Source organism: Marmota flaviventris, chromosome 3 (genome assembly GCF_047511675.1).
Source record: "Marmota flaviventris isolate mMarFla1 chromosome 3, mMarFla1.hap1, whole genome shotgun sequence".
NCBI classification, from domain to species: Eukaryota; Metazoa; Chordata; class Mammalia; order Rodentia; family Sciuridae; genus Marmota; species Marmota flaviventris.
In genome coordinates this window covers 97,352,588-97,365,698 of record NC_092500.1, presented here as the reverse complement: position 1 = coordinate 97,365,698, position 13,111 = coordinate 97,352,588, and the positions used below count along the sequence as shown (strand labels likewise).

The window sequence follows — 13,111 nt, the reverse complement described above, 5'->3', positions numbered from 1 at the left end:
GCCATATATCAACAATTTCCTAATAGCTTCAATGGGATATCCCATGGTTATCTTTAATGCAAACATATCCCAAAATGAATTCACCATTACTACTATTTGTTGTTTCTCTCACATTCCAGAGGTGAAACAGATCACAAATGAAAGAAACAGTGTAATACAGGACAATGAAGAGTGATGGGGCCTGTGGCAAGCTGTGAAGTGCATGTCTACCTAAAGGCATTTAGGCTAAATTAAAAACAAAAATAAATTAACAAAAAACATTTCATCAACTAAACATCACACCTACATCCAGGATAGGGTTCAGTATTTCAGTTTTCAGTTCCTGCTATTTATCTTAGTTAATGACTCCACTCAATAAGGTATCCATGGATCATCTTAAACTTGTCAGCTATATCTAGGTGGTTACCAAATCCTTTTTATTCCAATTCTAAAATAACTCTGAAATCTATTCCTTCTTTTAACACCACTGCTCCTGTTTTTGATTTAGATCTTATCTTCTGTCTAAACTACCTCTTAAGCACTTTTAAATTACAGACTACAAGTCATTAGTAGATGATAAAAACAATTTAGTGGGTTGCAAGCAGCATTTAAAAAAAAAGAAAGAAAGAAAATATTGGGATTCAGTTGACATCATATGGGTTCATACTGCTGTGTGACACTTTTGTTTATGCATATAATCACATCTTTGTATTCCTCTTGATGTAATCCAAAGCAGTCTGAAAACAACCAACCTAAATGACTTCCCTGCCTACAATCTTTTTTTTTTTAGAGAGAGGGAGAGAGAGAGAGAATTTTAATATTTATTTTTTAGTATTTGGCGGACACAACATCTTTGTTTGTATGTGGTGCTGAGGATTGAACCCGGGCCGCACGCATGCCAGGCGAGCACGCTACCGCTTGAGCCACATCCCCAGCCCCCTGCCTACAATCTTATAACCTCCAATATACCTGAAATATCATATCTAATAATGCCTTTATGTATTTATTGATTTATGTAGTCATGCAGATCCTTTTCTTAGAATTTTCAATGATTCTCCATTGTGAGTGGAATATTGCCTAGGCAATAGAGACAACTCTGGGAACCTTGCTGCAGGTACAATGTATTCTCAGCACAGGGCAGTAAATCATTATTGAATCAATGAGTAGATTCTAAAAGTCTTAATAAACATTCCACTTGAACTTTTATTGATTTGAGATAGACACATGTTACAGCATTAGTTAACAGTAATGAACCTTGAAGAAACTACAGGCTGTTTAGCCAAGGGTCTCTAAGTCTCCAGGAATGTTTAAGCATCCTCAGGCTGCATTTTAAAAAACTCTTAAATTTTTCTAGCCATTGAAAACCTGGTGGAAACACTTAGAGAAACAATGGTCAACGGTTAAGCAGGGAATAATGTTCAGTAACTAAGTTGAGACCACTAACATTTCATCCTATCTAAATTATTAGAGATGTTTATGATTTTTTAGTTGTGGCACAACTATGCTTATTCATTCCTGGTGCTTTATGAAATACTTCTGTGAATATTTTTGTGCATAAGAAAATTGTTCTTTTATATATATATATATATATATATTTTTTAGTTGTAGATGGACACTACACCTTTATTTTGTTCACTTATTATTATGTGGTGTGATCAAACCCAGGGCCTCACACATCCTAGGCAAGTGCTCTACCACTGAGCTACAAAAAACTAGACCAGAAGATTGCTATCTTTAAGAAATTATTAAAGGGCTGGGGTTGTGGCTCAGTGGCAGAATGCTCACCTAGCATGCACGAGGCACTGGGTTTGATCCTCAGTACCACATAAATGTAAAATAAGGATATTGTGTCCATCTAAAACTTAGGAATAAATATTTAAAAAAAAGAAATTATTAAAAACAAAACAAAGAAATCCTGGCACATATAACGAGCTTAATATTAGTACTTAATAAGAAAATCTTGATAATAAACATATAAGGAAAATGGAAAAGTATTTTAAAGGTTTTCAAGTTTTCCCTTGAGAGTAAATTATAAATAAAGTTTTATTCCTACTTACAGCAATCCAGTTCATCAGATTTATCACTGCAATCCACATTATGATCACATTTCTTATGCTTTCCAATGCACTGACCATTGGCACAGCGAAACTGATCAATTAAACAAAGCACTGGAAAAAATGCAAATAGTTTTCTTATTTTTAGCATTATGTAAAGCCAAATTTTGGCAAGAGTTCAAAGGTGCTTTCTGAATACAAATGAAAAATGCATTAAACTTTTACACATACTCTAAATGTTTTCTGGGGATTCCCATTGATACAAAGAAAAGAATGGCAGAAACGGAACCCAACAGGAAATTTCTTACTTTGTTCTTTAAATTCCTTTCACTGCAATAAATTTTCCTTGTTTACCCTGGAGAATTCTAGAGAACTTATTTGTACTGTGTAAGGCTAGTGAGGGAAAGAGAGGAAAAAAAAATTTAGATTGCAGTAAGTAAATCTATGAAATCAGGGTTCACAGAGACTATTTTTAAAATAGTCAGAGCCTAATATTTTGGTTCCATTTCTCAATTTTCAGAGCTTATAGACTGGATAAGGTTTGAGTATGTCCTCAAAAGATTCATGTACATGTTAGCAGCATGGTCTTCAGTATGACATGGTGTTGAGGTGGAGGAACCTTGAGGAGCCTATTTAGGATGTCACTGGGGCCTTGTCCTCAGAATGGATTAAGGTAGCTGGCATGGAACTTTGAGTTAGTGCTCCAGACAGGTTGTTATGAGAACAAATCTGGCCCCTCTCCTTGCTCTGGCTTCCTATTTTGGGATGTGATTTTTTTTTTCTCACAAGTACTCCTCTATTGTGCTGCCACCTGCCACCTTCACCCAACTGATATGCCAGCACCATACCCTTGAACCTCTAGAATTATGAGCTAAATAAACCTTTTTCTAAAATTACCCAGCCTTAGGTATTTCATTAAAGTTAGAAAAAACTGACTAAACACATTTATTAATCAGTAAAACCTTATGCGTATGAAATGAATTCAAGTTATTTGGAACATGGTATTATGTTCATGGTATGTTCAAACATACTAGAAACACCCCAAAATCTACCACCAGTATTTACACTGGATTTTTTTAATATTTGTTTTTTTAGTTTCAAGTGGACACAATATTTTTTTTTATTTTTTATTTATTTATTTTTTTTATTGTTGGCTGTTCAAAACATTACATAGTTCTTGATATATCATATTTCACACTTTGATTCAAGTGGGTTATGAACTCCCATTTTTACCCCATATACAGATTGCAGAATCACATCAGTTACACATCCATTGATTTACATATTGCCATACTAGTGTCTGTTGTGTTCTGCTGCCTTTCCTATCCTCTACTATCCCCCCTCCCCTCCCCTCCCCTCCCCTCTTCTCTCTCTGCCCCCTCTACTGACATTCATTTGTCCCCCTTGTATTATTTTTCCCTTTCCCCTCACTTCCTCTTGTATGTACTTTTGTATAACTCTGAGGGTCTCCTTCCATTTCCATGCAATTTCCCTTCTCTCTCCCTTTCCCTCCCACCTCTCATCCCTGTTTAATGTTAATCATCTTCTCATGCTCTTCGACCCTACTCTGTTCTTAGTTACTCTCCTTATATCAAAGAAGACATTTGGCATTTGTTTTTTAGGGATTGGCTAGCTTCACTTAGCATAATCTGCTCTAATGCCATCCATTTCCCTGTAAATTCTATGATTTTGTCATTTTTTAATGCAGAGTAATACTCCATTGTGTATATATGCCACATTTTTTTTATCCATTCATCTATTGAAGGGCATCTAGGTTGGTTCCACAGTCTTGCTATTGTGAATTGTGCTGCTATGAACATCGATGTAGCAGTACAATATGTTTTTTTAAAATTGTTTTTAAGTTGTAGTTGGACACAATACCTTTATTTTACTTATTTTTATATGGTGCTGAGGATCGAACCCAGGGCCTCAAATGTGCTAGGCGAAAACTCTACTGCTAAGCCATAATCCCAGCCCAACACAATGTCTTTATTTTATATTTATGTGGTGCTGAGGATCAAACCCCATGCCTCATGCATGCTATGTGAGCACTCTATACCACTGAGCCACAACCCCAGCCCTGCAATGAATTTTAAACAACTTGATGGAAAAAGAATTTTCTGAGAAGTTTGATTACCTTCACAATTCTTCTCATCTGATTTATCCTGGCAATTTGCATCTCCATTGCATCGGAGGGCACCATCAATACACTGCCCACTGGCACATTGGAACTGGGACTCTGAGCATACAGGACAATTGAGTTCATCACTGTGGTCTTCACATTCAGTAAACCCATCACACCGCCAAGCCACAGGGATACAGTCAATTTCCCCAGTGAAACAAGTAAACTGCTGAGGAGAACATGTTGGGGGTTCTTCAAATGAAAAAGGAGGAGAAACAAAAGCACAGCAAAAGTCAAACATCTATACTCAAATGAATTCATTTAATAATTAACATATACAAAGCACTTTATGATTTCAAACATAACCTAGGAAAATCACTATAATCACCAACCTCCAACTTTAAAAAAATTTTTCTATTATTTGTGCTGCTTAAACTTGAACCCAGGGCCTTATGCATACTAGGCAATCACTGCACCACTGACCTATATTCCTAGCCCTCCAAACATTTTAAAGTTAGCCTAGAACTAATAACTTTCCTAGCTCTGAGGTTCTAGAGTGGTCCATGGTCTCCTCAGGATCCCTGACACCTCTTCAGTGGATATGCTATGCTAGAACTATTTTAGCAATAGTTCTAAGTGTCATTTGCTTTTTTCACTACATTTGCACAGATGCTACAAAAGGAATGGTGAAACTGTTGGTATCTTGGCAGACTCAAGGCAATTGCACCAAGTTATACTGGCAGTTACTGTACTCTACATAGCCACGAACCCACAGTTTAAGCTAAAAAAAAAAAAAAAAAAGCCAGTTTCACTTAAGAAGGTTTGTGATGAGCTAGGCATTGTTGTGCACCTCTGTAATCCCAGTTACTTGAGAAGTCGAGACAGGAAGATTGTTAAATTCCTGGGCAACTCTGTGACACCCTGACTCAAAATAAATTGTTGCTCAGAGGTAGAATATTTCTGGGCTTAATATCCAGTACTTGAGGGAAAAATGTTTGTGAAGAATCAATAAAAATATTAAATTTATTAATATCTTTTATTTGTTCTTTATAGATATACATGACAGTAGAGTATATTTTGACATATTATACATACATGGAGTATAACTTATTCTAATTAGGAACCCATTCTTGTGGTAAAATCAAATTCTGAGTGCATGTCTCTTCAATACCATTTGATGAACTGGAAATAACCAAAAAGCTCATGTTGCAAACATAAGCATAACAGTTTCTAGGGGAAAAGCCTTTCTCAAATTGTAAGCACAAATCAAAATGGAATACTTTTACTTGAAAGAGTAACTGATAAAACTATAGCTAATTACATTTGGTTATTAGGCGAGAATTTTTTTTAAAATGAACCAAATGAGCCTGTTTCTTTCTAATATTTGTGGCAAATTACATTAAATCACTATAATCACCAACCTCCAACTTAATTTCTAATTGAAATTACATTTTGAAAAACTTGTATCTATACAACACTTTTATCTTGACAGATTCCCAGTACCTTTTTTCTGATGAGACTGGTGGTAATATTAACAAATGTGATTTGTTTGTGTGTATGTGTGTTTGTGTGTTACTGGGGACCAAACCCAGGAGTCCTCTATATTCGAGCTCCATCTCTAGCCATCTTTTTTTTTTTTTTTTCTTTTTTTAAATCTATCTGTCCATCCTTTCATCCTCTACCTGTCTATTTATCTATCTTGAGATGGGTCTTGCTAAATTGCCATGGTTGGCCTTGAACTTTGATCCTCTTGCTTCAGCTTTCCAAGTTCTGGGATTATAGGCATGTGTCACCATACCCAACTAACAAATGTTATTTTTTTGATATCATATGGTAAAATGGGTCAAAATGGGTCAAAATCTGAAGACCGGGAATTTTTTAATGAAATTCTAATATTTCCAAATGATCAAGGTATAAAGTCATGCCTAGGTAAAAATATCCATACATCCATTCAGAGTACAAAATACATCTATGCTTTTTTGTTTGTTTGTTTAAAGTGTCTTGCTATGTTGCCCAAACTCCTGGGCTCAAGAAGTCTTCCTGCTTTAGTCTTCTGTGTAGCATGGACTACAGATGTGTGCTACCTTACCCAGTCAGATCAGTTCATTTTAATATAACAGATCATTAAAAGTTAATTGATAATGGTTTCAAATTCTGCACTGCAACTAAACCTAAAGGAAGCTATCACTTGTAAAGATTTGGTATAGAATCCCAGATAAATATCCATAATTATATGAAAAGGCTATTGTTGTAGTCTATTCTTCCAACTATGTATCTGTTGTAAGACTAATATTTTATTCATGTATTTAGATCAAAACTACACATCACAACAGAATAAATGCACAGTAGACATTAGAATCTCGTCCAATTTTAAAAAGACAAAAACATAAAACTTCTCACCAAAATTATTTTGCCTTAAAAAGTTAATTTTTTAATCTTTGATTTAAAAGCATATAAAGGTTTATTATTATTACTTTTAATAGATTTTAAAGTTCTTAGTTTTAAATTCTGGTACAGTAAATATAAACACAACATACAAAAACAACCTCTCTAGGGTCCTCAATTTTTTAAAACAATTTTTTTTAGTTGTAGCTGAACACAATACCTTTATTTTATTTATTTTTATGTGGTGCTGAGGATCAAACCCAGTGCCTCACACATGCTAGGCAAGTGCTCTATCACTGAGCCACAACCCCAGCCCCTCATTTTTTTAAAATGTAAAAATATACCAAGAACTAATAGTTTAAGTGCAGAAATTAAAGCTAAATTTCCTTGTTTTTATAAATGAGGAAACTAAGTGGAGCTAAGTGACTGACCAAGGTCAGAGAGCTTCTTATAAAATAATGGATGATTAAAAAAAAGAGTGAGCGATAAGAAGGCTATGCCCTTATTTCTAGCACATTTCTTTAAAACTTATCTGTTAAGTTTTCTAGGAAACACACAACTTTATTATGTGACCATGAATCAGAAAACTCTATCTTTAAAACAGAATATTACAGATTATAGGTAAACATTTTACCTGGAAAATCTCAAGAATTCTTTTCTAAGAACCTATTTTGTATTCAGCAACTACGGTAGACCATACAGTGAATTAAAAATACATAAAATATGATCCATGTCCTAAAATAGTTTTGAATTTGGTTTTAGATAGGAACTAATAAACATAAAACTGATAGCATTACTCTGAAGTGTATGTCATGAAAACTGTGGTAACAAGTGCTGTAATTTCAAAAAAGAGGAGACAACAACAGCTGGCAAAGTTTTTGTAGATTTCCAGGAGACCGGATGATAGGCAAGCACTCTGCTGAGACACAAGTAAGATTTAGGATACATGCAAGAAGAGAAATATATCCCTGAAATATCAGAAGAAAAGCCACAGAAGCAAATCAAAAAAGAACATTCCACAGTGGTTCTCAACCTCAAAACAGTCAAACAAAAATATTGAAGAGTAAGCAAGTTGAGAAGAAATACAAAATGAGATGGAGAGGTTAAGACAGGTTCAGATGAAACAATGTTTTAAGAGTGAAGTAGAGGAATTTAGATTTTATCTTTATCTCCACTATAAAATCAATACTAAATTACAAAAATATTTGCATACAAATTTTCATTGCAGTTTCAGTCTAAATAATCCAAAATTGAAAACAATTTAAATGCCTCCGAGGAGAGTAATAAATTGGGTATTGTATAATGTACTATACAGAAATAGAAAACATAAATTACCAATACACTGTACTATACTCAAATTTTATGTACTCTTAAAATATACTATGCAGGAAACCTAGACACAAAAAAGTTACATATAATAATTCCATTGCCCAAGGAAAGGCAAAACTAGTCTATGGAGCTAGAAATCACAACAGTGGTTACTTATGGAAGAAGATAAGAAAGGGACATGAAGGTATTAACTTATTTTTGCAGCATTAGAGACTTAACCAAGGGCCTTGCCCATGCTAGGCAAGCGCTCTGCTATGAGACACAAGCTCTAGCGTGAGAGTATTTTTCTCAATGGCAAAATTCTATATTTTGATTTGGGTGTTGGTATCATAGTTGTACACTTTTCCAAAACGTATTAATTATCCAATTCAATATACACATTAAAATAACTACAAATGAAAAATGAAAACAAAAGCCCCTTTCTAACTGGAAGTTGAGATCCTTGATTCAGTTTTATCTGTTATTAACATAAAGGAACTTTTTCTAGGATTTGACTTTTAAAGTAACAGGCACTCTGATATGGAAACCTATGATTTTGTTGTTTTTGTTGCAGTGAAACATACGTGACATAACATTTACCAATTTAACCATTTCAAAATATATAGTTCAGTGGCATTAAATAGATTCACATTATTGTGCAGTATTTGCTTTTTTTTTTTTTTTCCCTCCCCCAAATAGCAGAGCTTAATTTCTACCATACATGGGTGGCCCTCTGATTACTTTTGAGCTACATCTCCAGCCCTTTTTATGTTTTGTTTTGTTTTGTTTTAAATTTTGAGACAAGGTCTCACTCAGTTGTTCAGGGTCTTGGTAAACTGCTCAGGTTGGCCTCAGACTTGTGGTCCTCCTGTCTCAGCCTCCCAAGCCACTGGGATCACAGGCATGTGCCACCAAGCCCAGCTTAATTACACTTTGGCTTGATTATACTCTATCTTGAAGTTCTTCAAATCCCTATAGTTTAAAACTAACACCTGTGGCTGCTAATCAATACATGCATTACTTACATTTTAAAAAACTGAGCTCTCTGCTTTCCAGCCACCATAAGCTGAGTAGCTTTCCCCCACCACACCCTTCGGCCATGATGTTCTGCCTCACCTAAGGCCCACAGCAATAGACTCTGCCAATCATGGGCTAAACCTCTGAAATCAAGGAAGCCTGGAGGTAAAAGACAGTCAAGCCTCCAAAACACAGCCCTGAGGACTTGGGACATGGGAAGCCCCCTTGACAGACTTCTTTCTCTGGGCATGCTGTGGCAGAATGTAAAACTGAGATAATAGTCTGAAGCTCCACAGAATACTCTTGCCTTGCCTGATTACTCAAATATTACCTTTTTTGAGAAAATTATGATAAATTCCTAATTCTTAGTAATCAGTCAGGGTTCCCCAGAAAAAGAAAACCAATAGGAAACAAACTAGGTGCTCTTCAACAGATGAATGGATAAAGAAAATGTGGTACATATACACAACGGAATATTACTCAAACATAAAGAAGAAAGAAATTACGGCATTTGCAAGTAAATGGATGCTACTGCAGTCTGTCAGAAATAAGCCAATTCCAAAAACCCCAAAGGATGAATGTTCTCTCTGAAATGCGGTTGCTGACCCACAATTATCGAGGATAGGGAGGTGGGGGAGTGTTTGAAGTTCACTGGATTAGACAAGGGGAAAGAAGGGCAGGGAGCGGGGATAGAAATAGGAAAGACAGTATAATGGATCAGACATTATACTCTCTTATGTTCATGTATGAATACATGACCAGTGTATCTCCACATCATGTACAACCACAAAAATGGGAAGTTATACTCCATATGTATGATACAACCCTAAAAATGGGAAATTATACTCCATATGTATGATATGTCAAAATACATTCTACTGCCATGTATAACTAAAAAGGACAAAGAAAAAAGAAAACCAATAGGATGATTATATATACAAACAGATGAATTAAATAGTTAGATTATTTTAAAGAACTGTCACAGGATTATGGAGGTTTAGTGAGTCCAGAATCTGGTGGGGGAAATTAGCAGGCTGAAAACTCAGAAAACTACTCCAATTGGGTCCAGTGAACAAAGGCAGTATGTTGATGAACAAAATGAACTGTTGCTGCAGATGAACCCTGAATGCAGACTAGTGGCAGAATTTTATTGTTCCTTGGGTGGGGTCAGCCTTTTAATCTATTCAGGCCTTCAACTATTTAAGTGTGGCTAACCCTCATTGTGGAGTGGATTAAAATCCAGTAATTTTATCTCCAGTTTATCTCATCCAAAAATGCCTTCACAGAAATATTCAGAATGTATGACCACTATCTAGGTATCATGGTCTGACCATGTTGACACATAAAAATAACCATCACACTTAGTATTACATTTTGTGATTATTTACAAACTGACTTTCATTTACTGATGTACCTACGACATTTCTATTTCAAATTGTAAAAGAATAAATGCTTTGTAAAAATAAAGAAAACATATCTATATACATTAAAGCAAAAAAAAAAACATTGACTAATTACAAAAAAATTATACTAAATGAATAATTATTTGTGATGCATACTGTAAATTTTAACCTTTCTTAGCCACATTTCCAAGATCAGGTACTTGAAATCTTTCTGAACAATCTTTTATTCTATGATATATTTTTTAAAAATAAATGGACCTTTATTTTATTTATTTATATGCGGTGCTGAGAATCGAACCCAGTGCCTCACACATGCGAGGCAAGTGCTCTACCACTGAGCCTCAACCCCAGTCAGACTATGATCTATTTTTTTCTTATAACATTTCCTTCAGTTTTTTTTAGAGTTGCATTTTTGTGGCTAATAAATCATGGCAAATTCTACTAAAGGTAAATTATGGTCAATTTTTTTCCATAATAAAATATGTAAATAGTTTAACAGAGTTATGATCACAAGTACAGTCTTTTTGTTTCTGTGTAGATTAACATTTTTGACAAACATTTTCAGGAGACATCAAGTCATTGTCATCATTTGTAATTATTTTTATTTTGGTACCAAGATTGAACCCAGGGGCACTTAACCACCGAGCAACATCCCTAGCCATTTTCATTTTGAGAAAGAAATTGCTAAGTAACTAAGCCTGGCTTTGAACTTGTGATCCTCCTGCCTCAGCCCTCAGAGCCACTGGCTGGCTCTTTGTGATTACTTTTTAATGTTTTATCAAATGTAAGTGTTTAAGAATACAGGAACTCTATGTTATTACATTCTAGTGGATAAAATATCCAGTAAAAACAGAAGCTCCATTCTTTTTATAAGTCAAGATATTTAAAAGGGACAATTAGATTTCAAATTTAAATTTCACACACTATTTGAAGTCTCATTGTTCACTATGGTATGACTTTTTAGAGTAGCTTCTTTGTGGTGTGTCATACACATTGATGATTAAATAAATAATAAGTTGTACAGCTTGGTAAAATGTCACAAAGTTATCAATACCAATTTAACTACCACTCAGAAAAATTTCTGAGTTCCCAGATGTTCCCCTATATAGCTTTGTCATTATCATGGCTATTGTTTCAGCTGAGAAAAAAATAACTCTCTCCCACAAAGAGTTTTATTAAGCAGTGAAATATTATTTTATATGTATTGTTAATTGTTGATGGACCTTTGTTTTATTCATTTATATATGGTGCTGAGACCTGAACCTAGTGCCTCATACCACAACTCCAGCCCAAGCAGTGCAATAGTTAAGTAGTTCAGAATGTATTTATGTGTGAGAGACGAAGTGACACAGACACAGTATACTCAATATCTATTTGATTATATTTCACAATGCCATCCACAGAAAGAAACACCAGGAGTAATACCTGCCTATTATTGTGTAACATCTGATCTACTTCTGTTTTGATATGAAGATGATAAATTAGGTGAACTTATAAATGAGTTCATTTATAAGGATGGACAGTATAAGAATCAAATACTAGCGTATGTGTAGATCCTTCACACAAAACCCAGAACAACCATTTAGAAAACCTAGTGCCAGCTATTCACAGAGTAATGTAGTGAAGTGGGTTCTCTTAGGTACATGGCTATAGGGTGGCAGATTCCCAGAAATTTCATCAAGAAAGCTTTTCAAATAATTGAAATTGCTGGATGTGGAGAAAGCAATAAATCACTTTGGTTTTTTCCCCCTTGTCCTGAATTTAGAATGAAATGAATAATAAGACATGGAAGACAGTCTGATGGGAAGATAGTATTGACTTCAATACTGATAAAACTAATCGTAGAACACAGCTTTTGTTTCCAGGCCAAAGAACTTGATAAACTCACCCAACTGAAACTCTGCTAAACATACATACTACCTAGGATAACTACCTTGAATGGGCAGAGAGGAAATGCCCCAGAACGTGTGTAGAGTGCCGGTGTGAGTTCGGGAATAAAGAATTGCTGTTTGAATCTACAAGGCTGTGAGTGGCTCATGATTTTGTGCCCAGCCAGACTGCGGCAAGGAAATAACAAAATTAATCCCCAGGGCTAGTATGTTCAACAGATAGCTTTGCTAATTCAAAAATATGGATCAATGGCTGTGAGATCTTTGTCAACGAATAACAAATACTTCACTACTTTCTATAGGGAGAGGAATAAAGAAGGAATGAGGAAAGAGACAGAAGGTCACGGTCAATCTGCACAAGAAGCAAAACCAGAGGAATGGAAGTGGTTCTTAACATTAGTTGTTACATATAACCTCTGTACAGAGACTGAGTGTATGTATAAATGTTGCCTTGAATTAAATTAATGATTAAAAACCTCACAAGCCAGGCATGGTGGCTCATGTCAGTAATCCCAGCAGCTCAAGGCTGACACAGGAGGATCATCAGTTTGAGGCCAGGCTCAGCAACTTAGCAATGCCCTAAGCAAATTAGTGAGACCCTGTCTCAAAATTTAAAAATAAATAAATAAGGGCTGGGAATGTATCTTAATAGTTAAGTGCCCTGTATTCAATCCCAGGTACAAAACAAACAAACAAACAAAACCCTACAGTAATCACATATGCCTTGATGAGAATGATGAATTTGTCCTCAGAATATAATGAATGAATTATCTGGAAAAAATTACTGTGCCTATGACTGATGGTCTATATAGTATTAAAATATTAATCATATTAGCCTTTCAAATAATATATAGGCCTTGATAAATAATCTGACTCCAGATTCTCAGTAATTATACATTTCTCTCATTGACAATGCTAAGTAAAATTCTAAGGGTCTATCATAAATCAAAAGAC

At 35.0% G+C, this 13,111-nt stretch overlaps 1 protein-coding gene across 3 annotated transcripts in view; it reads right to left on the bottom strand.

The window, feature by feature from the left end:
• Lrp6 (LDL receptor related protein 6) overlaps nucleotides 1–13,111 on the bottom strand; it is a 190,762-nt gene that overhangs the window by 40,609 nt on the left and 137,042 nt on the right. For all 3 annotated transcript variants that reach the window (XM_071610133.1, XM_027955944.2, XM_071610134.1), the window contains exons 18-19: nucleotides 4,171–4,407; nucleotides 2,037–2,147 (exon numbers count right to left, since the gene is read on the bottom strand). In XM_071610133.1, coding sequence (XP_071466234.1) covers nucleotides 2,037–2,147; nucleotides 4,171–4,407 — 348 coding nt within the window. The remainder of the gene's footprint in view (nucleotides 1–2,036; nucleotides 2,148–4,170; nucleotides 4,408–13,111) is intronic.